A 25,990-nucleotide genomic window follows, 5' to 3' on the forward strand; every position below is an offset into this window, starting at 1 on the left:
TAGTTTTTCAAAGATAATGGCCAAGTTATTTTATTTGTGTTAGTAGAACAAACTTAACTTCAGAAACTGTTAACAGCGTCAGATGGTATTACATTTTAGCTGCATAAGAAAATGATGTAGCACATGTTGAAAGATCAGAATATCACCAGACTGATTCTGATGTGAGTGGAGTGCTCCATTCTTTCTTTACAGATCATCCGTTTCTGGAACGCCATTTACCTCTGTAGGGTGTATAGTTATCATTATGGGAATATTCTCAGAGGTCCATCCTTTAGGAGTCCTGTTGAAAGACCGCCTGGTAGAAAGAGGATTGGCAAGGACCATAAATCGTGGATCATTTAGCAGGAGGAAGTTGAAATCTGGTACTTTGAACTTAACCAGTTTCGATGCTCTCTCAAAACCACCAAAAGGAGTGGCAACTCTGGACGGGGACAAGAGTAAAGGAAAGGTGAATCAAAACATATACAGTGGTACCTCGGGTTACAGACGCTTCAGGTTACAGACTCCACTAACCCAGAAATAGTACCTTGGGTTCACTGGCAGAGGAAGAGGAGTGCGGGGGGAGCGCGCCGCCCCCGGCAGTGCGATTCTAGCACAGTGCCATTGTGGCTGCCCCCCACCCATGCTGCAGACGGCACACCCTGCCCCCAGGATGCACGCCAGCCCTGCCCCCGCCTGCTCTCCACTCCCCGTGCCGGAACATGAAGCTCCACCACTGCTCGGTTAAGAACTTTACTTCAGGTTGAGAACAGAAATGGCACGGCGGCAGCGGGAGGCCCCATTAGCTAAAGTGTTACCTCAGGTTAAGAATGGTTTCAGGTTAAGAACGGGCCTCCAGAACGAATTAAGTTCTTAACCCAAGGTACCACTGTACTCACTCTGCTTTGAACCTACAATTAAAAGGGGTTATTTCAAAACATTCATATGGGTTTTCTTTTGAAGCACTTGTTACTGGTTTCCTCTGTAGTACTTTTTAGTAGGTAGGTAGCCATTATCTCACTAATCCTCATGGCAACCTTTTGAAGTAGGGCAGTAGCATTCCCATTTTACAGCTAGGGTGGAACTTTGGTAGAAGGAGTGTGAGCTGACCAAGGTGATGCACATCTCTCATCAAGTCTAGCAACATTGGAACAAACCACTTCAGTGAGAGAAGGCAGCAGGAGTTCAGTGCGTATCAGACAATAAACCACTGCAAGAACTGTAGCTGTAAGGGATTTACTATTCCATTCTCTCTAATAATGATGATTTGAATGGAAATAAGCATGATACCTTACAGAAAAACCTTGAACAATTCGGCTGAATTGTTTTAGAGAAGTTAATAGTTGAAACTCGTTGTGGCAAAGGTGTGTGCAACTAATCTCTTATCAGAAATGGTCAGAGAAGACAGTCCTAGTGTAGATGGAGCAATGCTTTGACTCATTCTAAGACTGCTTCATAAGTAAGTTCTATTTGTCATTGTTTCCTAATGACATTGCCAAATATACACATGAGCTGTCTGGTTCCTCATAACCTTCAGTCTTGGATATTACAGGCAGATTTCTGAAAGGTCAGGAAATAGCTTTCTATGTTAAAAGAAGTATACCTTCTTTAAAAATAATGTGCTACAACCAGATCAAATGTTAAGAATACATGTTTTCTGGATAGGGATCAACATAAAGAAGAGCAGAGTAATTAATTAAAGTTCAAGAGTAAATCTTCTGAAGCAATCATTTGGATGATGTCAAGGAGTTGTAATGCCCTACATTTTATGAAAGCAAAACATGTAATTTGAATCTGACTCATTGTATACAATCAAAATCCAGCATAATGAAGCTTGTTGATTGTAATAGAGAAGTGCAGGTCTTTTACACAGCAAAAAATTAGCCTGAGCTTAGGTTCATTTCCCAGTTTTGTGACTCGCGAAAGCAGGTGACCATACATATGCAATGCAGTTACACAACAAGCAGGAATGATAAATCACATATAATTGTAGGTTAGAACACAACCATTGTTGTGTGTTTCATGTAATGCAGTTCAGTTCAGATGTTTCAAATCTAGCTCAGAGAGCCCCAGCGTTGGTCTTTGTGAACTGAAAAAATTTGAAGGAGGTGGTATCCATTTTAACTTTTTTCTTCTTCTAATAGAAACACGGGAAGCTGGCTGATACTGGATTAGATCATTGATCCATTTAGCTCAGCAATGTCTACAACAGGGGTCAGCAACCTAAGGCCCTGGGCCACAAGCGGCCCACGGAGGTCGTTTAACTGGCCCACGAGCCACCCCCAAACTGAGCCACCTGCTCAGTGAGTCCCTGCGTGCTGCGCTAAACTGGCACAGCACAGCGCAGGGACTCGCTTCCGTGGCCCCGGAAATTGCGTCTACGTAGACGCTGGAAATCGTGTGTGTGTGTGCGCGCGCACGCAATTAAGCCCATGGAGGGATCTCAGCTGGAGTGAACCGCTGAACCAGCTCAGGCGAGGTAAACCTTGCTGACCCATGGTCTACAATGACTTGCAGCACGTCTCCAAGATTTCAGATAGCCTAGAGATGCTAGAGGTTGAACCTGGAACCTTTTACATGCAAAGCACATGCTCTGCCACTGAGCTACAGCGCTTCCTCAACACCACTATATTTCTTGTACCTTATTTCTGCTCCTCCCCCCCCCCATCACTCCCCGTCTTGCTATGGTCAACAACAGTGTCTAGCATTTCTTGCAAAAAAAAAATGGCTACCAAGCCATCAGTGTAGGAAAAGCAAATTTACACTGTGATACAGCAGAAGAAAAGGATGCTGATTTGGATAAATTACTATTGTGGAATCAGTGGCTTAAAAGCTTGCGGTGCATATGTAGTACACGGCAACCTGCAGGAGATGGCTTTGCAGCTTGAGGAGTTGGGCTGCTGCATTCAGTGCAGTAACACAGAACAACATGCAGATGGACTGGATTCCTTCTAGTGCTTTGAAAACAATCCATTTCAGGAGGGGAACTTTGCTTCACTGACAAGGGAGGGAGGCATAACCGGTCAAGCCTGCTTCTTGTTACATCCAGGCATTCTGTGGTGCCTCACTTCTCACCAAGGCTTCTTCTTTTGGATAGTTTTCCTTCTTGGAAAAAATTATAATAAAGGTGGAGGAAATTTCCTCCCCAATTCTTGCATAATTAAAAACAAGAGTCAAGATAGTTTTGAGGTGCCTTAAGTGACAGGTTTCTTCCTGTTAGGGAAAAGGCAGGGTAGTAGTAGTAGTAGTAGTAGTAGTAATAATAATAATAATAATAATAATAATAATAATAATAATAATAGCCAACATGATGAATGTTCCCTCTGTCTGGGCCAAACTAGGCATCTATTAGTTGTGTGAATGTCATTAACAAGTATTTTTGCTGTTATGTAAATAGCAGCATTGAAGAAAGGTGGGCAGCCTTCAGTCCATGGAGATGAAGAGTTTAACCCTTTTCTTTCCCTGCCGCAGTCTCAACACCTCGTCTCTGATGCTGCTATTTGGATTTCAAAGGAAGGTCCCACTGGCACCAGTGGGGGCTTCCCTTCATATACAAATATCAGAAAAGTAACTGTTGTCAGAATCATAGCACAGAGAGCATTGAACTTGCCCTCCACATTCCGCACAGTTCTGAGGTGATCAAGCTCTGCCAAAATTACTGCTGATGTAACAAAGGTGTGTACTAATTGTATTCTCATCATTAATGTAACATCTTGTTTCTCTCTCAGAGAGGATGGGGCCTTACTATGGGTTCACACAAATTCGGTGTCCATATGCTGGAACACTTGTCCCACAAATATCCACTTGAAGTTTTATTTTTTTTGCTGCCAAGTAAATAATCTTCTCACTTCTTGTTTTGTTTTGGAAGTTGTTTCCAGGCCTTTGAGTTGCTTGGTCTGCAATCCTATACCCACCTAAGTGGAAGTCACATTGAATTCAGTAAGACATTTCTAAACAAACATTTAGGATTACATCCTGTAGTTTATTTACTTTTTTCTGCTGATGCTGCTTATCGGGTTTAGATCATCTTGACCTTATTTCAGCAACTGCTTTGTGTGTTTTGACTGCTTTATAGTTTTAGTGTGTTTTATTCTGCCTTTTATGGCTTTTGTTGTTTGAGGTGCTGTGCATTGGTTTGGGTCCTATTGTGGCAGAGACTGTGACTCATGTTTTCCCCCAAAAATAAATAAATGAAGTAATAAAATAAAATTTCCTCCTAGGTCTCTTGGATCCTTTTAGCTGTCTTCTGAATCCATTCCAGGTTTGTTATGAATTGTCACAGCCGGATGTGAACACTACACCAATATGGTAGTGCCTGATAACTGAGGGGATGTTGCAGCTGTATTCATTCTTTTTATCAGAGCCCATTCTATTAAAGTCAATAATAGCAGCTGATTAGAAACACACATTGCTTCCCTGGTGTAAAGCCTTTTCATTCTTTTTTTTTTAACAGGTTCAGAAATGGGAGTTGGCCTTCACAGTTCGATGATCAGGAATGAGTCTGTGTCTGATGTGAAAAACCCAGAATTACAATTCCTGGAAATATTTCTTCCTGCAGTGACACAACGCCCGCAGAAGGGCCTGACTCACTGAAAGAGTGGTGTCACTATTACATCACTGGGGTCTCTTGAAGGTGATGTCATTTTTTGCATTTCCCCCGAAACAGTAATCAAATCAATTACTTATAATGACTAGAGTGTATAGAGCCTAAAAATAGGCATTTGGTTGTTGGACTCTTATATGCAGCCATGTAGAAATGCAAGAAAGAAATATATGCAAGGAGTGGTGGGTTTTTGTTTTTGTTTAAAATACTTGCCCTGTTCTCACCCCACCCCAATCATTGCTTTCAGTTTCCCACAATTCCAGCTGGGTTGTCTTAACTGTATGTTTGGTGTGTTCCCCTCCCTGCCCCCAATTTGATCTGAGTGCCTTGTTGGCCTTCTTTACTCCCACCACTTCCATGATTTCAAAGTAGGCTCTTGCACAGAAAGACTCAGGTTATCAGTAAAATAGTATCAGAGGAGTTGGGGGTCTTGAGAACAACTAGGCTTATTACCATATTGCCCTGAATATAAGCCGCAACTGAATATGAGCCACAGCTTTAAAATTGGAGGGGGGGGGTAGACCCGAATATAAGCCGCTTCATTCCTTGCTGCTCCTAGCTGCATGCTGGGGGGGGGGAGTCATGCTGTGTTGCTGGCGGCCGTTCCCCTTCCTCGCTCTCTTCCTTCCGGCCTTGGGGAGAGGACAGGGGACTGTCCTACTATAATATAATAATAATAATAATAATAATAATAATAATTTATTATTTGTACCCCGCCCATCTGGCTGGGCTTCCCCAACCACTCTGGGCAGCTCCCAAACGAATGTTAAAACAATACAGCGTTAGATATTAAAAACATCCCTAAACAGGGCTGCCTTCAGATGTCTCTTAAAAATAGGATAGCTGCTTATTTCTTTGACGGGGTGGGCGCTATTTTGCCGCGCTCCTGTCGCTGTTTGCCCTGCATACTGTAAGGTCATGAATATAAGCCACACTTTAACTTTTCATGGTCAGAATTTGTGGGAATTTGTGGCTTATATTCAGGCCAACGTAAATCTTAGTGGCTTCGTGTGAATGAGGCCACCTGTGGTCAGCACAACACAGTCGAGTTACACACTTTTCACTCCAGCTTAGACCTATGGGAGATAGATAGGCATGTTCAACATTAGCTGTACTGTGCCCTTTGCCTATAAGTGTCACAGGACACTCAGATGTAGCGAACCATGGTTTGTTCTTGTGAGAGTATGTCAGGGTAAGCCTCAGGCTGGCTTGCTCCCCACTGCCCTTCTTTGTTTGGGTGGGGAAGGGAGGCACGTGAGCTCAAGGTTCACCCCGCAGCCTGGACTTGCAACAACAACAAGCCGTATCATTTTGTTACATCTGAATGGGGCCTTTGTCTTGATTTATAGCTTATGCAATTATGAGATCACTTTCATCAGCATCTGTTGCATCATTTTATGAAGAAACCATATCCTCGGGAAGAACAGCCAGTACCAGGTTTTGCCATATATGGCATCCTCCTGTCCCCCTTCCTCATCCTACTGAGCTGGAATAAGTGGCTCCAAGGTGGCAAGAAACAGCTACCCAACTTTATGCTGCCCATGAATGAGGGTGGATCTTGGCATATATGAGAGAAGTTGGTGGCAGCTGCAGGAAGAATCGGAGGCTCCCTGTTGATAATGGGGGACCAGTTTGTGGTTATCTCTATGCCAGTTACAGTGTGGTAGGGCTCCAGTTGCCAGCCACCTCACTCCTTACGTTGAGACATTTACTTCCTTTGATTCTGCAGAATGGAAATACTAGTCTTGACCAGCTGCTAAAGGCATGCAGTGCCTGCTTCCTGTTTTCTGTAGCAATGGACTGCTACTTTTGGCTTTCTGAAAGGATTTTTTTGTGTTGTTAGTCACTTGGAATTAAATGCAAGCTATTCATTAATGGGGGGAACACACACCACACGCACTGTTTCAATAAATGAAATTACTGTATCAAGTTTGAATAAGCATGCGCCACAGCCTGGGTGTTTTGTAAAATGTTCCCAAAATACTTCCAGTCAATGTCAACATGTCTAGAGCTTCTGCTAAAAGCCAAAGGACACCATTTGAAACGTAAACATTTTCTTTCTCTGTTTATCTCTTGCCGTTAGCACACTCAGCTCTTTGTATGCAATACTGTACCTAGATTTTATTTTCACAAAGTTTCACCAGCTTTTTGCTGGTTTTAAAGGGTCTGAAAATGTGGTGGTTTTTTTTTAAAAGGTATAAACAAGCACAGAAATTCAGCTTCCTGTTGACTAAAGATTATCTAGTGACGTTGTGAGCTCTCAGATTCCCTAAGGGACAGAGAGGAACATGTGTGGCAATTGCACCTGCCTCAGAACTTTGTGGGATTAGATCCTAACTCCTAAACCACAATTTACATATTTATAAACCAAGAGATAGAGGGAGGATAGAATGCCTATAAAATCTTAACCGGTGCCAAGATCTTAACCGGTCTTACTCATTGGCCTCATGGCAGACAAAATGGTGGTTGTGGCACCTCTAGTGTAGGGGAATCTCAGAATGATGCAGTCTGTTCTGTTCATTCTCTAAGGCTGGTGGTGTACACATATATGTTAGTTCCTGAATTTAGTGCAATCCTGGATCAAAGGGCGAGGGGCTTGATAAATTAATGGAATTAAATATACAGAAGAAAAGTTTTCAGTTCTCCCCGAAGCTTCTCTGGAGGCTTAGGGCCCCCCTCCCTTGAACTATGTGTGATGGGGTGCAGTGCAAGGGGGGAGAGAAACTTTCTTTCCGCAAACTTTCTTCCATTCTTTTGTCTTAGGCTCCAAGCTGCAGTTTCCACACAAATCCATCTCTTATAAAACTTGGCGTTTATTTATTTATTGGTCAAAATTACCTGTTAAAGCTCTTAAAGTCAGGCAGCTCTGGCTTCGCTTCAGGCTTAAACAGTTTAGGGTATAAGGCCTCCAACAGCTCTGGGTCGTTGCTGATGGCTTCAATCCAAGGTGATTGATAGTACTTTGGCACAGATGTAGTGTTGAACCTCTCAGGAGGAATTGTCTTCAGTGGTCCAGAATATCCTTCGAGAGGAAAATTATACACGTGTTTGGATTTTGCAGTAGCAACCTCCCAACTGTCTCATGCAACAAACATTCCAGCTCATTCTCACCATGTCCCCTAGGCACCGCATAAGACATTCTACATTAATTGTCACTTAAATCATCCAATTAAGATTGTGGTTTCAGCCACAATCCTCAATGCTGTCTTCTAAATTCTGTTGTAAAGAATGGATTAACTCTGGCAAGAAAAGTCTGAGGATTTAATAGAATTTCAGCTGTGGCAGTATTAGACAATATATCTTGGGTGATGGAGAGAAAGGTAGAAGACTGTGAGTGAAAAACTCTTGTCTCATGTGCTCAAACATTTTTTTTTAATAACACTGGCATATTTAACACATATTCAAAATACACTGTAAAACCTGAGATTCACCTGCAATGATCTCACTTTGTAGCACACAGGGGCAAAGCAAACTACAAAACACATCAAGTAATCAGTTTAAGTTTTTTTAAAGGCTTTAAAAAGCCCACCTGTTTCAAATGGTGTTTAATTGATGTCTTTTATGGGCCATGCTGTTGTTTTATTGCTGCGCTCTGGAAAAGACTGGATTATATTTTATTGTATTGTTGGCTGGTGTAGCTTCTGTAATTTAACAAGTTTTTATCATAATATGTTTGTATTTTTATGGTTGTATTTTGTTCTCCACTTTGGGTGGACTTGTTAGGGAAACGTGGCTTATAGATATTTACATAAGCAAATAAATAAGGGTATATACAGACACATGTAACTAGTGTGGCCAAACTGTTGTGGAACTGCATTCAGATCACATGTTCAGATGTAAAATCTGCCCTGTAAGATCCAGATCAGGAGAAGCAGGTTTGGCTAGTTTCCAGCAGAAACCAACTATGCACAAAGTTTATTGGCTGGCTCCTGTGATGTCATGAAGCCACTGGCTCTTCACCCCAGAACAGTTTTAAAAGTTTTTTTTTAAAGCAACTTATTGAGGGTTTTAAAATAATAATAAGGTGCCAAACAAATGTATAATCATATCAACTTGGAAGATATTTGAAAAATAAAATTTAAAAGACAGGCAGCCTGCCTGAAGCATAGGGGAAGAAATGGAGAGAGAGAGGAAATCATTGTGGGATTCAGAAGAAAATACCGTAAGTGTGCAGTATTCCTGCATAGTGGGGGGTGGGGGGTGGGTTGGACTAGATGACCCTTTGGTCCCTTCCAGCTCTAAGATTCTATGAGTAAAGACAACTAGGGAGGGAAGCCAAGACAACATTTTTTTTTAAAAAAAAAAGAATATGCACTGACTCCTGTTTATCCACACATCATTATGTGCCCTAAAACAGCATTCAGAAAACCTGCCTTCCTTGCAAGTCATGCATGCATCTATAAGAGAGGGGAAAGCCCATTTCAACATGAGCCGATGAAATTTTCAAAACGTTTATGATGACATGTAGCTTCCAGCTATTTAAGCATGTGTTGGGCCAGTTGACATTAAGCTTCCAAGAGGGCATGTAATTGGTACACATTGTACACATCATAACAGCAGATTCTTATGAGTGCTTACTTAGATGTAAGTTTCATTGTGCACAACAGAGTTTACTTTCAGGGAGGTTTGTGTAGGATTCCAGCATTAATTAAGTAAATCTATACATAAATATGGTGCTGAATCCATTACGCGTCAGTCGCACAAGTGACAAAAAGGCTGCGATCAGTTTACAAACTATGCCCCCATAAATTTCTCAGCTCTTGTTTTGAAAAGGGCAGACAAAGAAAAGACTTCTTTGTTGCTCAGTGCCTCTAGATAAAGGAAACACGTGTCCTTGCTACTGTATAAAATGTTCTTGCTACCAGAGAGCCAAATTGTCCTCCTATTTACTCTTGTACAAGGGCTTTCTTTCAAACATTCTTTCACGCTAAATATTGTATAATTGGTCAAGTCTGCATCTGCTGAAAGATTTCCCCCAACAACCAAAACAGACAGCTAGATTTGCAGGGCTTTGGTGCACATAACTCTGTTTGTGTGACCTCCCCTGACCTTTTTAATAAGATCTATTCATTTGCAATTGGTTTCAAATAAAGAAGTTACACGTTTAGTAGATCCAGGTCGAAGAACGTTGTGCCAACATTCTACAGGTAGTAGCTCAAAGATATAATCTCACTGAATTGGGGCCTTCACAGGTTTTAGCACAATAAATGCAGAAGAATAAACCAAACCTCTTGCTTCAGGGTTGAACTTTTGTACCAGACTATTTGTATTTCCATAACAAGTGCTGGTAGTTTGTATAGAGGTAAATACTATTCTAACCTCAACCAGTAACTGCTGCTATTACGATGGCAATATGGAACATGATTTATTTTATTTTAGTGCCATTATTTTATGATTGCTTTTCATGTAAATTTCAAGGTGATTTAAAAATCATACAATAAAGGGCTGAAAAGAATTGCACATACAAATGACTTATTTTGTACTCTGGACTATGAGTGAAAGGGTTGGGGAGACCAAGACCAAAAAAAAAAAATCAACCTTGATTCACATAGCACATATTGTGCTGCTGATATTCCATCAAGTTTAATGGCAGATTTATGTGTTGGAAAACAGTGAAGGCAGAGTTATCATGAGGTAACTTTTGTCCCTTTTGGGCATGGCCATCTCACAGATGTCATAAGTGACTCATCTATGCTTCCACTAAAGATACCACACAGTAGGTCTCCTCTTTGGAAGAATTTTGATTATTTGTTCTTTGCCTGGAAAACGAGAGGTTTGTCTGGCTGAGATGTTCCACACAGTAGCTTACCTGGGGCAAGGGTTTCGGGGTTCGGTGGATTCCGTGGATCAGGGGTATTAGGAGGTGTGGTTGGCGCATGCTCTTGACCTGCCTCCATGCTGGTAGCATCCAGCTGAATGCACTGTATGACCTCGCTGCGCTGCATTTGAATGATAAGAAATAGCACAGCTATCAGTTTCATAACAGAGACGCCAAAGGACTGCTGGAAACAGTGTCCTGGCTCCTTGGCATTTCCTAACTGGCAAACTGATACACTAAATGCTTTGTTCAAGCATCTTCTTTTTTTCTGACTGCTTTTTTTTGCCTTCCTATCCTGCTGTCTGAGCACCACATACTACTCACAATCACCCCGATGAACTGCTGAAGTGTTATTCTTGCTTTAGACTTGTAGGATGAAGATGCCACAGAGATTAATTGGCTTTCTAAAGCTAGAATAGAAAGTATCTGGCAAGTTGGGAATGATAGGCCTCTCGTGCTCTAGGGAAACATGTTATCTCTTAAAATATCCTTTTTCCTGAAGCAAAGGCTGTCAGATGGCGCCCTAATTTTAAAATGATGTACTCACTGTCCCCAACAAACAAACAGACCTTATTCCAGAAACCTCACTACTTCAAGTGCCCTGATTCAGTTTGGATCCAGGTACATAATGGGGGGAAGGGGTTATAATCTTCCTCCCTTGACACCATGACCCTGATTCATACACCCACCCCCCCCCCCACAAAGTTGCTATTAACTTTGGAGGGGAAAGCATTCTAGAATGGCCCTTCTGCCCCAAGTGCAGCAGCCCTGACCCAAATTGCCCTTCCTTGTTTGTCTTAGCAAAAGAAAAAATATGTTGGGAGATGCATTAGCACATTTCCTGCAACACCTTTGTGATGTCAGAGAGTACTCTAAGAAGGCTTTGAATTTAATAAAACATCTAGACACAAAGCTGTCTAATAGCTCCAGCAATTGAGAGGGCTCTGATGGTTTCCTCCATCAAATTGGGGATAAGTTGTAATATTTAGGAGCCGGATGGAAATATCCCTCCAAGATGGAATTTGCCTGTTGGCTTGATTGGCAGCTTCCCCTCCCTCCCCACGCAGCTGAAATTCCCCATCTGTTAAGGAACACTATTTTCCTTTGTGTTTGTTCATGCTTACCTCACTTGGACACCTAACTATTGGCTTGACTTGCTTTATACATAAGCAGTATCCATAAAGAATTCCCGCAATGACACCTCAATTTGTAATCATAATAATAACCTTAGTGCAGGCCACTTCACAAAGATTAATGACAGGCTGGAGTGATCCATTCTTTCTACTGGGTCATTAGTTCCATGGCTGCATCCGAAGCCTTAATCATTGTTTCTTTAACATAGAATTAGAGCGCTCTAAAAAGTCAGAACCTTATTTTAGCCATGACATTGAAATGAAAAGGTTTGTAAGTATAGGCTGCCTTTGAGGATGATTTTCTGTAGGTATGGCGGGCGGGCGGGGGGGAGAGAGAAATATGAACAAGGCTTTAAAACAAGAGTCCTTGACTGAGAAATTCAAACAGATTTTGTCCACCCATAGGAGCCTTGACATATAACAAGATTTACAATGCTGTTGTTTCCATGTTTACTCAAAATAGAGAGTTTTAATGTAATTTACTCCCTAGTTACACAGCAGGGCAACACCTGCACCATACATTTAAAGCCTTTGTCTTTAACACTTTAACAGTCATGGCTTCCTCAAAGGGATCTGGGAACTGTAGTTTGTGAAGGGTTCTGAGAGTTATTAGATGGCCACTTCACAGAGCTACAGTTCCCAGACTTTCCTGAGAAGAAGGGTTGATTGTTAAACCACAATGGGAACTGTAGCTCTGTGAGGGAAACAGGAGCGTCTTATTTTTATTTAAAATAAAAATATTTATACCATAGCATCATAGAAATGTGGAGTCTGAAGAGGGTCACCTAGTACAACCCCTTTCAATGCATCTAGTGCAAAGGAAACCATTAAAAAAATCGTAACAACTCTCAGCATCCTTAGCAAACTACACTTAGCAAACTACACTTCCCATTTCTTTGTGGGGAAGCCATGGTGACTGAAGTGGCATAATGCTTGTACTGCTTTAAATGTATGGTATGGATGTGGCTTAAGTATACTGTGGATTCCAGCTTTAGAATCCCTAGACTAGTGCAGGTAGTTAAGATATAGGCTTTGGAGGTAAAACAATAAGGACTGGGGGGGGGGGGAAGTATAGCAGTTTGTGCACAGAGTGTTAAGCTAGTTTTCTAAAATAGCTTCCACCTTAAAAAGGCAGCAAACCAACCCCTTTGTCTCTGTGGAATGCCGAGATGTTTTTACTGGCATTTGTTTGAACTGACCTGAATAACTTGGTGCTTTGCCACTTGTGAGTGATGATCATTTCCCATATATCTGGCAACGAGAACTGTAAGCTACACCACTTCAATTTCAACTGACAGCGAAAGATTGAGCCCATCTTCTCGGGTCCTGGTATGGTGTCCTTTCCAGTTCTTAGATTGCCTCTGTAGCCCCCTAAGTCTAAGGGTGCATTCAGACATGGGGATTGTACTTTTGTCCCATTTTCTAAGGTTTTTTCCCCCACAATGCAATACCTGTTGTGTTGTGGAATTGTGGCTTTTGGATAGATAAACCGGCATGTCAGTTCACTTTTTCTTTCAATCGATAGTGTACGGACCCTGTTTAATACCCTTATACTGTCTAGATTTGATCATTATAATGCTCAAATCTAGACAGTATAAGGGTATTAAACAGGGTCCGTACACTATCGATTGAAAGAAAAAGTGATAATCTTCAGTCACTTTCCTTTCCTCCTATTTTAGGTTCCACAGCACATTTAATTTGTCTTGTACTCTAAGTTTACCCATTCTTCTCTTCTACTTTCTGCTCTTCCAGTTTCTTATAAGACCCAATCTAATCTTCCTTTAGTAGTTTATAAATATCTCAATACTCCGGCTTCTTATCTTTCTGATTGCATAGCTCTACAGTATTCCTTCTCATTCTTTATGTCCTAGTAGTACTTTGCTTCTTGTCAACCGCAAAATCTTATCTCTTATTTGTACCCTTTTCCTCTTTTTGTTCCTTATCTCTGGAATGCCCTGTCTCCTGATATCAGAACATCTCCATCATTTTTTTTCCAGTTTTAAACCACATCTGAATATTTGTTGTTTTCTCTGGTTTTTGCTCATTATCTCATTTCAGTTACAGTTCCTTTCCTATTATACCCCTTCCTTTCACAACCTTACTTTGCCTATTGGATTGTAAACTGGGTGCGAGACCTGTCTGCAATCTATTTTTTTTGTATGAGGCTTTTCTTGGTAGCCTTTCAACAACAATAATAAAAAATTGTCATATTTTTGACATGTCCATTGCTATTTCTTCCTATCTGTATGATTCCTATCTCTTGCCCTTGCTTTTATTTATTATTATTATTATTATATTATTATTATTATTACCCTGCCTTCTTCCCAAAGGACCAAGGGCAGCATATGCTTGTTTATTGTTTTGTGATTTAGTGTTCTCACCTTTTATTTTGGTCTACTTCCTCCCAGGGGCGTACCCAGGATCAAAACTAGGGGGGGGGGGCGGCAAGCCATGGTTGTTCAGGTTCAAAAACAAAAACAGCTTCAAAAAACAAAAACAGCTTAAAAAAACAGAAAAACTCTCCCTCCCCCAACAGAAAGCCCCAAATGGCTGAAAAACTCAGTTTCCCAGGATCCTCAGTCCTCGCAAAGGAACTACTCACCATGCAAGGGAACTTAGTTTCCCAAGCTCCCTTGCAACGATGAATCCCGGCAAATTCAGAAACTGTTCCTCTCTTGCCAGCACGAGGTGGCGTGGATACAAAAAGCAGGTAGAGGAGGAAGGATGATAACCCAGGCTAAGACCATGGCCAGCCCTCGGATTCGCCCCCTGACACTGCCCAAGTCTCAGCCTGCATCCCCATTTGACCAAGCAGGGTGCAGGCTAGGATCCGGTCTCTGATAGGCACGCCAGCTCTTTGTCGGTATGAGGGAGGGGGAAACAGCCGGTGCAAAACACACAAACACACACACAGTGGCCAACTGTGCCTCGGCAAGAGGGCAAGAGCTCAATTATTATTGAGATTTTGGGAGGGGGAGAAAGACCAGTCGTTGAGCTTTTATTCAGGAGGAGAGCTTTTTTTCCCTTTTAGGCTGCCAGTAATCATTTAATTTTTTTGTTTGTTTGGGGGGGGGCAGCTGCCCCCCTGCCCCCCGGTACACCCATGCTTCCTTCTGCCCTTTGCTATTAGAGTCTCTTGGCTCTTCACTGTTCTGTTACCTCATATCCTGTCCTTCCATGCTGAAATCAGATTGCTTTATCCCTTGTCTGCAGTGGCATATGACAGTAGTATCTTGTTTTACATCTAATATTCAGGATTGTACTTCTGGCTATTAAACAGAATGAACAGCAGACCGACCTTTTTAAGCCCCTTGAGATTCTTGTTCTTGCTGCTGATTTATTCACTTTGATGAGTCACTAATTGTGCAGGCCACACACGCACAAAAAAGTGATAGAGTGTAAAATACTCACATTTCTTGGCTTGCTGGATAAAAAGTGAAGATTTTCATACGTGTATTTGTCAGATCTCCGTTGGCGCATCTTGAATAGCCGTGCTCCTCTGTTACTTAACAATGACAGCTCTTCCAACATGATGTCCCTGGGAATACTGACCTTTTTTCCAAGGTCTATTCCAGATGATTCTGCAAAATAATATACGTTAAGTACACATTTCTTAGAAAAATTCTTCCAAGTAATTGGTATGATTCAGCTAAAGTTAAGCTCTAGTAAATTCTGTTGATTTCAGTGGGAGGGTTCAACAGAGGCAAAGCAAAGCTGAGTGTGATCTCTTAAGCAAGAGACTACCAGCGGACTTTTTAACCCCTAGACATCATGAGAACGTGCAAAGGGTTTTCACTTGCCACAGAAGACCCACTGGGGATTTGGGAGGGAAAAGGCTGTTACTTCCATACAGCAGCTCTCACTTCATAAATTTATGAAACCAACATATGTAGTCTAGATGAAACCAAAGATTCATGTTGCTAGGATGCATGGGATGTTAGGATGCACAACCCCACATGCAAACCATCAGGGGGAAATGGCAGGGACTGAGTCACTCAGTGGTCTCTGGAAAAAGTATTATCAATGGTGCACTGATGGCAAATGGACACCTTCATGGGGCCTTTGTCAATGGCTGTTATCCTATGTAGAATCTCCATGTTCAGAGGCAGGATAATAGAATTGTAGCATTGGAAAGGACCCTGAGGGTCATCTAGTCCAACCCCCTGCAATGCAGGGATTTCAACTAAATCACACATGACAGGCGGTAATCCAACCTCTGCTTAAAAACCACCAAGGAAAGAGACTCCACCACCTCTCATGGAAGTCTGTTACACTGTCAAACAGCTCTTATTATAGAATAATAGATCCCACTGAGTTCCAGTTGCTAGAAAGCAACAGTTAGGGTGGGGAGTTATTGCCTTCATGCTATGACCATAATAAAGATTTAGATTGGATTGACTTGTGGGTTTTCTGGAGGCATTTGGGTGGCCAATGTGGAGCACTCAGTGGATTTTTTTGTTTATCTGAATGTCTGTCCACTGCTGACATTAATTGTGTCCACTGATATGTATGACTCCTCAAAGCACTTAACTTTGACTGGATACTTGTACTGGGACACCCAGTTTCTACACCGTTAGGGGAGGCCCAGGAGGCCTTGGCAGGTTGCAAGGGGTGTCTCTGAGGGCACCCACTGGTGCTATATTGGGGACCCCAGATCTAGAAAATGGACTGAGTTTTCCCACCTCCCAGTCAAAGAATGCAATCAGAGCTCTATTGGAGAAAAGCTCTTTTATCTCCCAGCTACATAAAACTATGGGACCAGGGTCTCTGCCATTTTATTTTGTAGGAGGAAATACTATTTTTCCACAGACAAATCCTCTTTATTTTAAAATTTTGTATGATGAATCTTGAATTATCCCCAAATGTTTTTCCCTGGCCAGCCAGCCAGTTGGTATTTTCCACAGGAAAGTGGGAGAAACTCAAAATGAATCTTCCAGAAAGTAAGTGTGGTTTTAGTCTGGCAGTCCTCTTTCAAATGTAAATAGCGATGAACAAAAACTCAGAAAATGTGTTTTGAATTGGGTAAGTTCAGACCTCAAAAACAACAGCAGGACATCCTGTGTAGCATGAAGAAAGTTAATAAGCTGTGTTAATTAATGTGGTGTTATGAAACTTGTAGGGAGCAAATCTCAAGAGTGCTGAAACAACAATGAAGGGTACTGGATTGTCTCTGCTGCCTAACAGTGCTAAAGGTCAACATTTAACTACATTCAGTATGCAGGGTGCAAATGAGTGACTTTTGCACTGGTTTATTTATTTATTGCCTTTATACCCCACCTTTTTCTCCAAGGATCTTAAAGTGGTGCCCACAGTTCTCCCCTCATTTAATCCCCAGATCAGCTTTCAGGCAAGTGAAACCAGAACCAGAGTCAATCTCTTTACCCACCCTGACTGCCTTACTGGTGACCAGTATTGTCAGAGCTAAAAGTGCTGGTCACAGAATTAGAAATAAGTTCAGAGAAGTCAGTAGCTCACAAAACATTTTACTAGCTTGTCTGCCCACACATACCAACACAAGTCATTTGTGGCATATCCACAGTCCCCCTCAATCCTCAAGCGACCGATTTCTCATACAAAGAAATTTCCCTGCCTGGCCACCTGGAGAAAATTCTTACTTGCCACTGACAATGAGCTGGGTGATAAGCTGACATATGGAACTGGGAAAATGCATATTCTTACTTGTTATGTCAACAGTGATCGTTGACTTTCTGAGTTGGAGTTGGTATTTGAAGCCACTAAGCAGTATTTCTGTGAATAAGAACCAGGCATTCATTCAAACAGCTTGACTATAGTTGGAAAACTCAATTTAACCATCTTATTTGTTTAAAAAATGCTGCAATCCTATGTGCATTTATTTGTCAGTATATCCCACTGAACTCAGTAGGATTTACTTCCAAGTAGATGTGCAAAGGGTTGAGGACAAGAGATTTCAAAAGAACTGGTAGCCGTCATTTGCATATTTGTTTTTCTTTTAAGAATTTGTGCTTATGCTATCCTTAAGTATAAGAAATTACATTTACACCATCGAAATAACTAACGAATAAAATCCTACAGCAAAATTCCCCAAGTTTTTTTTTGTAACATCATAGCGTAAGATTACAGCAAATAAAACACTGGCACATTAGAATCCAGCTGCTAAACCATGGTGCATATAAGAGATATGTATACTTCTGGATAATATTCTCTTCCTGTACCATAATCAATTTTCCAACCCAAATCAAAAATACTTTCAGATTTAGACTTCCGGCGGCGACGCCATCGTCGGGTGGTCGAAGGCTGCTTCGGGTCCGAAGCGCCTTGTCCATCCCGGGGGTTAGGAGCCGCGCTACCGCAGCGCGCGGCTCCGGTTGGGGTGCGGGAAGAGCGTCCCGCACCCTGGGCTCCCCTGCGCCCGCGGAGGCTCTGAACCCTTCCCTTGCCCCCCCTGTAAAGGGGGAGTGGGGGTGAAGGGCAAACGGAGCCGGGCTTCGGGGACATGCCCCAACCGGGATGCAAATGCGGCGACAGAGCCCGCGGTGAGCGTCCAAGTTCTACCTGTGAAGAATGGAGCTAAAAGAACCCGGTGGTCGTGAGTAAAGAAATTGATCAGAAATCGTGCTTTTGGAACGATCCGGGGGGAAGGAGAATGGCAGCCTGCCCTCCCTCCCTTCGAGCTCAAGAATCTAACCAATTTGACTGATTGCTGCTACAGAACTGGTTACAATGTACTTAAAATTGACACAGGAGACTGGCAAACTTTTCTTTTGGGAAGTTAACTAGAGGAAAATATCTCCTTTTAAAGTTGCGGTATTTGCGCTCCAGTTCAGGAAAATGGCGACGAACAAAGAGAGGAGTAGAAATATGACACCCGTTTCTTCCTCCTCTGCCAGTATGCTGGGTTTCGTCCTTGAACTGGCACTGAACTCTGGACTAACGGACAAACAGAGACTCACTGCCTTGAAGGTGGAACTGCTTTATAGAAAAGCCAAAGTCTTGTGTGGGGGTCTGAAATGGAACCAATTGCCCACAGAGGAGGCTTACAAAACTTTTGATACTTTGGAAGAAAGCCTTGCCAAAGAGCTGAGAGGATGGATGCAAAGATGGAGTGAAATGAATGAGCTACTTCGGAGAAGAAATTCGCTTTTTGGGGGTGGCAGCCCCAAGGCGACGTTAAGATTTCGTATATCCAGTCCCCGAGGTGTGAGCTCGGGGGCCAGGGACAGAGAATTAAGGTATTTACAAGAAGAAAAGGAATGTTACAAAGAACCGAAGAAGCTGAGAGATGATGAGATGGACACCTCTGAACTCGCGGCAAGGAGAGGTTTTGGACTGTGCCTGGATCTGTGGACGCTTGGAGAGGGAAGAGATATGGAAGTTCAGTGCTGATGCCATTAGGAGAAGAATAATGGACAGAGGGGGTGTGGGGTGAAGCATTAAGTAAAACTTTAAGTAGCCTGAAATGGTAAATTGAAATCGGAGGGTGAATACTGTCAACAATTTTTTGTTATATTTCGTATTGGACATGAAAGGAGATATTTCAAGTGTTTATGTTACTAGAGCAACCTTAAGGATAGAAGAGATAGATTAGATGTGAATGATTTGAGAAGATTTATGAGGTGGAGTATAAGCAAAGTGAATTTAAGTGGATTAAGTTTATGGATCTAGAAGATTAAATGGTGAGGTATTATTATGATGATGCATTTTTAGCAATTGTTGAAGATATAATTGAAGGTAATTATACAATTGTAGTTAATGTTTTTTTTGTAGGAGAAATGGTTATAAATAGACTAAGGATACAAACTCGAAGGCGAAAAGGCAGGGGGAAGTCAAAGTCAAGATATGGAATTAGAAATTTTTTTTCCTAGAAAGATGCAATAAGAAAGCTTGACATTGTTTGTATTTGTTTATTTGTTTTGCATTTGTTTATTGTAGGTGTGGGTGTGGGGTATATGTTGTTATAGAAAAATGCCAATAAATTCTTATAAAAAAAAAAAAAAAAAACAAAAATACTTTCAGATTTTAAAATGGCATTTTGGTTTAGGGTCTCGACTCACTGCTTTAGTAATGCTAAACACATTTACTAGGGATTAAAGCCCCTACTGAACTTTGTGGGGTGTACCCTGGAATAAACATGTTTAAGATTGTACTGCACAACTTCTCTTGTTTTAATAAACAGGGTTTGCTGGCTTGTGCAGACTGACCTCTTGTACATCGCTTGCTAGTGAACGTATATATTTGAACTTGATTAATCCCTCAAACACATGCTTCTCTCGGCCTTTCTGCTCCAGAACTTTCATTAGTCATCTCATGTTTCAAGTGAGGATTTAAACCACATTGTGTGTCTAGGCAGCTTCCCAGAAATGTTAAGTGTAAGATTATTTGAGCCTTCTGTCAATTAAAACATAATTCTGCAGTCTGTTTCAATTAAGCTGTGCATAGATCTTGTCTGATGTTAGCTAAGTGCAAAGAGGATGAGGAGAAGAAAAGGTGGACACACCAGGAAGCCAATCTCATATAGGAAATTCACATGAGAACCCAAAATAGAAGGATTCCTACTGACTTCTGTCAGCCATGGAGCAGCAGACCCAGTTGAATCAATGGAGTTGTTCGATTTAAGTGGCAGTTCTAGGCACACATACCTGGGACTTACTCTCAGGTAATAATGGGTGGATTTGTCCATTTTCGTTTCTCTACATTTCTATTTTTTCCAATAGAAAGTTCAGCCCTCTACATTTCCACAACATTTTGTGGGTAGTGGGAGGGGGCAGGGATGTTAGTCCTAATGAAAATTTGTCAGCATTTTATTTTGAATTTATTCTAAAATACCATTTTTGTATGCAATTTCCTTAGTTTTTTTTAAATTTTGCATTTATATACAGTAATGCATTTTGTATGTTGTTGTTTTTTACTAATGTACACATTTTTATGCACACTTTACCCTAGTATATTCATTTTTATTTTTATTTTACACATCACTTGGCTGGGGAATTGCATTACAAAATTCAGAGAAGGGCAGATTTTGAAGGTTCCAGTTCCCATATTGTTTGGAAAGTGTAAATTAAGGAAGTCATCTTTAAAAGCAAACTGCATCAAATTTCTTCCCCATCCCTACTCCCAGGAAAGTCCTATTGAACTCAAACAGCTAAGTTCTGAGTAGACCTATACAGAATTGTACAGTTAATTAAGCAATGCTTCAGGTCTAATGTAGTTTACACTGTCATAAACATCACACTATGTCGAAAGCACACCAAAGTGCAAGTAGATAATAGGTACTGCTCTGGCGGGAAGGTACACGGTGTTTCCATGTGCTGCTCTGGTTCGCCAGAAGCGGCTTAGTCATGCTGGCCATATGACCTGGAAGCTGTACACCAGCTCCCTCGGCCAGTAAAGCAAGATGAGCACCACAACCCCAGAGTTGTCTGTGACTGGACCGAACGGTCAGGGGTCCCATTACCTTTATGTTGATGTTGTTTATCTACATTAAAAAATATATACGAACACAAATTTGTAAGATGGGGGAAAGATGAAGTTTATGGTGGGAAATTCAGATTTTGCCAGAAAAGGGATGAATTTATCTTTCTCTGGAAAGATTACAGCACTTCCTATGTGAAACAAAATGATTTAGTGGATATAAAGGAAATAATATAATATAAAGGAAATAATATAAAATAAAGGAAAAAGCCAGTCAACAGATACCAGAAAATGTGGCTTTCTGTGCTTATTATAATATTTTACATCTGGCTGCAAAACACAACACATGGATTTACTGAAACACATTGGACAGAGTGATTTGACTGGTGAAATTACTTTATTAAAAAAAAAAAGTTTCACATTAAAAATGTTTAAGATGTCCTTTTCCCTATTATTTTTTTAAATCATGTTTTCCCCATTATTAAATAATAAAACCAAATTCCACCACTATGATTATGATTATGATGATTAAATCTGCTCATCAAAGGGACAGAACTAGGGTATTATTTATGGTTGAATTATAGCTCAGGCAGTAGAGCATGAAGCTCTGCATCTCAAAGTTGTGGGTTTGGGCCCCCACGCTGGGCAAAAAAGTTCCTGCATTGCAGAGGTTTGGACTAGATGACTCTCATAGTCCCTTCCAACCCTACAATGCTATGATTATGTGATCTGAAGAAACTTCAATGTGTTCTGCCTTTCATTACAAAATTATGGCTTGGATCGCTTCCTTTCACTGATGACTCCTTCCACTAGGGAAGCCTTGAATTTGGACCTATGTGTTTTGCAGCACCAGAGAGCAACAACGCTTCAAAAGAGAGAGAATGAAAGAGGATACTTCCCCCCACCCTGTAGAAACTAGATGTGTTGTCATATCCATTCTGAAAATAAAATTCCTATTTGAGCTAAAGAAGGGGCTGTAATAACTCTTAGGCACTATGATCCCTTTTCCAGTTTAGTATTTAATAATTAAAATAATTAACACCGTGTAACTCGCTGCACATGCTTTGCTGTGGTCACAGCAAACCTCTTGATGGCCTAATTGTTTTAATCCATGGATGCATGAAATGGTCGACTGTCCATAGGATGCCAGGTTAAAGTGGTGGCAGCCCTAGTATGAGGGAGAATAATTATGCAATGGGAGTCTCTTGAAGTATGTGTCTATCTGCCTTCAGTTTGCAAATTCAAAGGGAACTTTTTTGTTCACAGGACCATTGTATATTACTAGTTTTAGGTTCTGTTTCCAGGCCACAGACAGTGCAAGCCAGGATCTGAGCATATGTTATTCAAGTGACCACTTTCCCTTGTGCATATCCTATCTGGCTGAATGAAAATACATTCAGAAATATGGCATTGCCCTAGCATACGATGAAACCAGGAAATAAATTAAGCACAGAACACTTGAAGTCTTTGGAAAACTTTTGCAAAAATCCATCTCCCTGCCAGCTTACACTGGTATGAGGGAAGGAACAATCTGAAACGGACCGGCCCTTGAGATAGAACAGGCCTTGGCTGAGTCTCCTGAAAAGGCAGGTCAGTGGATTTTCCCCTGCTCTCTCACAGGGCTTATGATATCACAAACAAGCCAGTGGGGGAATGCCTAGCCAAGCAGATTTTTGTAATATTAACTTCAAAATGTAGCATTCTTGACCATTTCAGGAAACACTTTTTCACATTTAGCTGACATAAACTTGTATGTGATTATAAAAGTTTACGAGCACACATCATCTTACTCCAAAAAACTAATAGCGACATTTCATCACCATCATCATCATAATCAGGGTGTACTAGCAAAACTGGGAGCCATAGAGCTATGGGTGGTATATGCCCTGGTTTCTAATAGAAACACCAGACAGCAAACCCATCCAATAAAATGACAGACAAGTGACATTTCTGGAAGAGGCAGAGGAAAATCTTATCTAGCCACTAGATAAGAACAGCCTGGTTTTGGATGTGAGTGAATATGTGTGCATAAACTAGCTGAAGAATGTTTGGGTGTTTAGATGTGAGATTCAGCATTTGGGGTGGGTGAAGAGAAGAGGGAGATGTGATCTGGGGGCCTACCCTCAGTAGCAGTCTTCAGATGAAGGCTGCTTATCTCCACTGGTTTGGTCATCTCAATAGTAAGCCATATTTCCTATTGCTTCTTGTGGAAATGTGGATCAATCAAACAAGCCTGTCAGAATTCTCCTCCAAAGATGGCAAAAAACCTATTGCAAAACATTTCTTAACAGAGATTAGTTGGGAACTGCGCCTTGAATGGTTGGATAAGACTACAGACAGCTTTGAGTGGGTGGAGGCGGAAATTGAAACACAGCGTATATTGCAAATATCCTTGTGGGTTTTGTTTTGTTTTTGTTTTTTTTTGCAATTTCTGAAAATACAAAAGACAGCTCTAAAACTGAGGAGAGGAACATCTTCCCTGCGTGAATAGTTCTGTAATAGGGAATCCAGACATATTAACCCCCCCTCCCCAAATAATATTCCGAAAGTCAATCCCAGGCAGAATGTACATCAGCTGTTAGATTACTTCATTCCTCCACAACAGTTGTTCATCTGAAAATAGCTTTCAAATGAAAAGAGGCAACTACAAAAGGATTAGTTACCATAGGCAGCATGATAGCCCCATGAGATTATTTATGGCAGCACACCCAGAGGCAAAGCTGTAAGAAAGTTAATGCTATAAGATTAAAAAGAAGGTTAGAGAGTGACACGGGACATACAGTCATAACAGGGATTTAACGCTATACCATTTCTCTGGATTTCTTTCATGATGGCGGATGCCTGCTGCCTCCTCTCTTTGACCATGTCAGAATGTGAGAGCATCTTAATAGTCTGGTGCGATTTTCTTACTAGAAGGAGAAGGGAAAGTCACATTTTGATGCTATTCAGTAACGGCCTCAGGAGTTGAATTAATATTCTGCGTTTTTAACTTGAGCTATCAGGAACTGTTTCTTGCACACAGAGGAAAGGATGCATGTTGTGCTAACACTACATATGTAGCCCCAATGGGTCAACTGTTTCTTGAATGCACAAAGCGAACTATGTGACACAGTGACATGGGCCTTCTTACCTCTTTGTGTGCCTGCTTGTCTTCACAAGGATGGGCAAGCCTCCTTCAGCTTCCATTTTGTATATATAGTTATATACCCATCCATGAATGACTTCGGTGTTATATTCCTACCTGCAGCCTCTGAAACACCACATCTTTACAAACCCTCCAAAAGTTGATGAAATTGTCAAATCTTTGAGCTAGCACATTTCATTCAGCAACCATCTAGAGAAATAAGCATTGCAAAACAAGTGCAAGAAATTGTATGCTGTCCATTTACTGTTCGTAAATTTAGAAGTGGCCAGCTCATAGGACAACCAAAGTCAGATTATTTCAGGAAACAATACACTTACCTTATTGTTCAGGAGAACAGTGATCCAGATGCTTTGGGTGAAGTTTATGGAGTTTGTGATGAATGGGGATGACCTATCCGGTCCCGAGTGATTTCTATGCTTGTTCTTGGGTCTGCATGATGCCTTGTACCAAGACAAACTGGGGACTGACCCTCTCCAAAAAGATTGGCATCTAACTGACATAAAGTAACTATTTATAGAAGCAAACACTCCAGCCACTCATATCTTCCTGGCGAAAGAAGAGAACAGAAAGGATTCTGCCGCACGCACCACAACAGTGTGTGTATCTCTTCCACAGCTTGTTGAAATATTTTGATAGAACACTTCTTCATAGTTGTACAGCTTCTCCCATCATCACTTTTGAGAATGATAATCTCCACATTATAATTTAGAAGAAAGATATTTTTATAATACGCTCAATTAAATATATGGATGGCAAAGACTATATTTGATGGGACTGGAACGGACTAATCCTTTGCTGAAAGCTAAAACCATGCTTCTATACTGCCTAATAGCTAAAGTTAGTGTTGAACAAAGACTGCACTTAAGATTCTGCAGAGTTGTCTGCACTGAAAAAAACATTTTCACTTTGTGTGGGGGGTGAAGATAAAGTCCTATATCACAGTCGCATGATTTTTAATGCAGATTGCTGGAAATGACAGTCCTAAATTTCCATTTTACACATTGCTTCTGTCCTTTCCTCCATGCTCAGGCTAAAGGAACTCTAGTTTTACCATGTTAAAGTGGTTATGCTTGCTGTTTGTAGCTATTGTTGCTTGATAAGACATCATACTCCATACTTGGCATCTCATAGTGGAATGAAATGGGAAGTAGTTTCTCAGATATCCCAAGCAAGCTGTACCGTTATCACGCAGGTGTTGAATTTGATCAGCAACATCACATGAATGTCACACACACACACACACACACACACACCCCATGCCAGCTTCTCATAGGCATCTGGTTGGCCACAGTGAGAATGAGATGCTGGCCTAGATGGGTGCCCCTGGCCTGATCCAGCAAGCACTTCTTATTTTCTTGATGTACACATACTTATTTGTTTCTTAACTGTTCTGTTTATCCCCAAACTACTCTTAGACAAAGCTGTTTTTTTTTTAAAGAAAGGTTGCCCTTGCATAGACTTCCTGTAACAAATAAAAAAATGTTGCCCTGGTTTTGAACTCTCAGGGTTTATCCAAATGACTATCCTGCTGTATAATAGACATTCAATTCTTAGCTGTTGTGGGTCCCAGGGGTCTTCCTCCTAATAAGCCCTTCTATTCCTTCTTTGGAATGCTGCATCTAAAGTAGTGTAATGTTTATTACACAGCTGGAATTTTTTTAAAAAAATCATTAGCAATTGTTCTGGCTGCAAAAAGGAAACCAGTAATTAACTCCTTGATTAATGAATGGTCACTTCAGGAATGCCAATGCCATAAGAGTGAACAGGAAGAAACTAATTTAATTGGCAGCAGCCAAATGGGTTAAGCAGGAAACTGAGTTAAGTTACCAATTGAAGAGAGAAAAGCTGCAGCAGCTCTTTAAGAGGCCACACTGGACAAGAAAGTGTTATGATTGCCTTTTATGGAAGTGGGTGGTGCTGTG

The 25,990-nt window shown here is 41.2% G+C and overlaps 1 protein-coding gene across 2 annotated transcripts; it reads right to left on the minus strand.

Moving 5' to 3' along the window:
* On the minus strand, positions 1–24,556 carry MYOZ2 (myozenin 2). 2 transcript variants are annotated; one of them, XM_033160593.1, is made up of 6 exons: positions 24,386–24,556; positions 23,731–23,832; positions 14,945–15,114; positions 10,392–10,521; positions 7,421–7,604; positions 1–421 (listed from the first exon to the last, which is right to left on the minus strand). In XM_033160593.1, the coding sequence occupies exons 2-6, from the start codon at positions 23,804–23,806 to the stop codon at positions 187–189; spliced, it is 795 nt and encodes a 264-aa protein (XP_033016484.1). In that variant the 5' UTR covers positions 23,807–23,832; positions 24,386–24,556; the 3' UTR covers positions 1–186. The 2 variants fall into 2 exon arrangements, with proteins under 2 accessions (XP_033016484.1, XP_033016485.1); XM_033160594.1 differs by lacking the exons at positions 23,731–23,832; positions 24,386–24,556 and adding an exon at positions 23,704–23,723.
* Positions 24,557–25,990: the final 1,434 nt, after the last annotated feature.

Source organism: Lacerta agilis, chromosome 9, assembly GCF_009819535.1.
Source record: "Lacerta agilis isolate rLacAgi1 chromosome 9, rLacAgi1.pri, whole genome shotgun sequence".
In the NCBI taxonomy this organism is placed as follows: Eukaryota; Metazoa; Chordata; class Lepidosauria; order Squamata; family Lacertidae; genus Lacerta; species Lacerta agilis.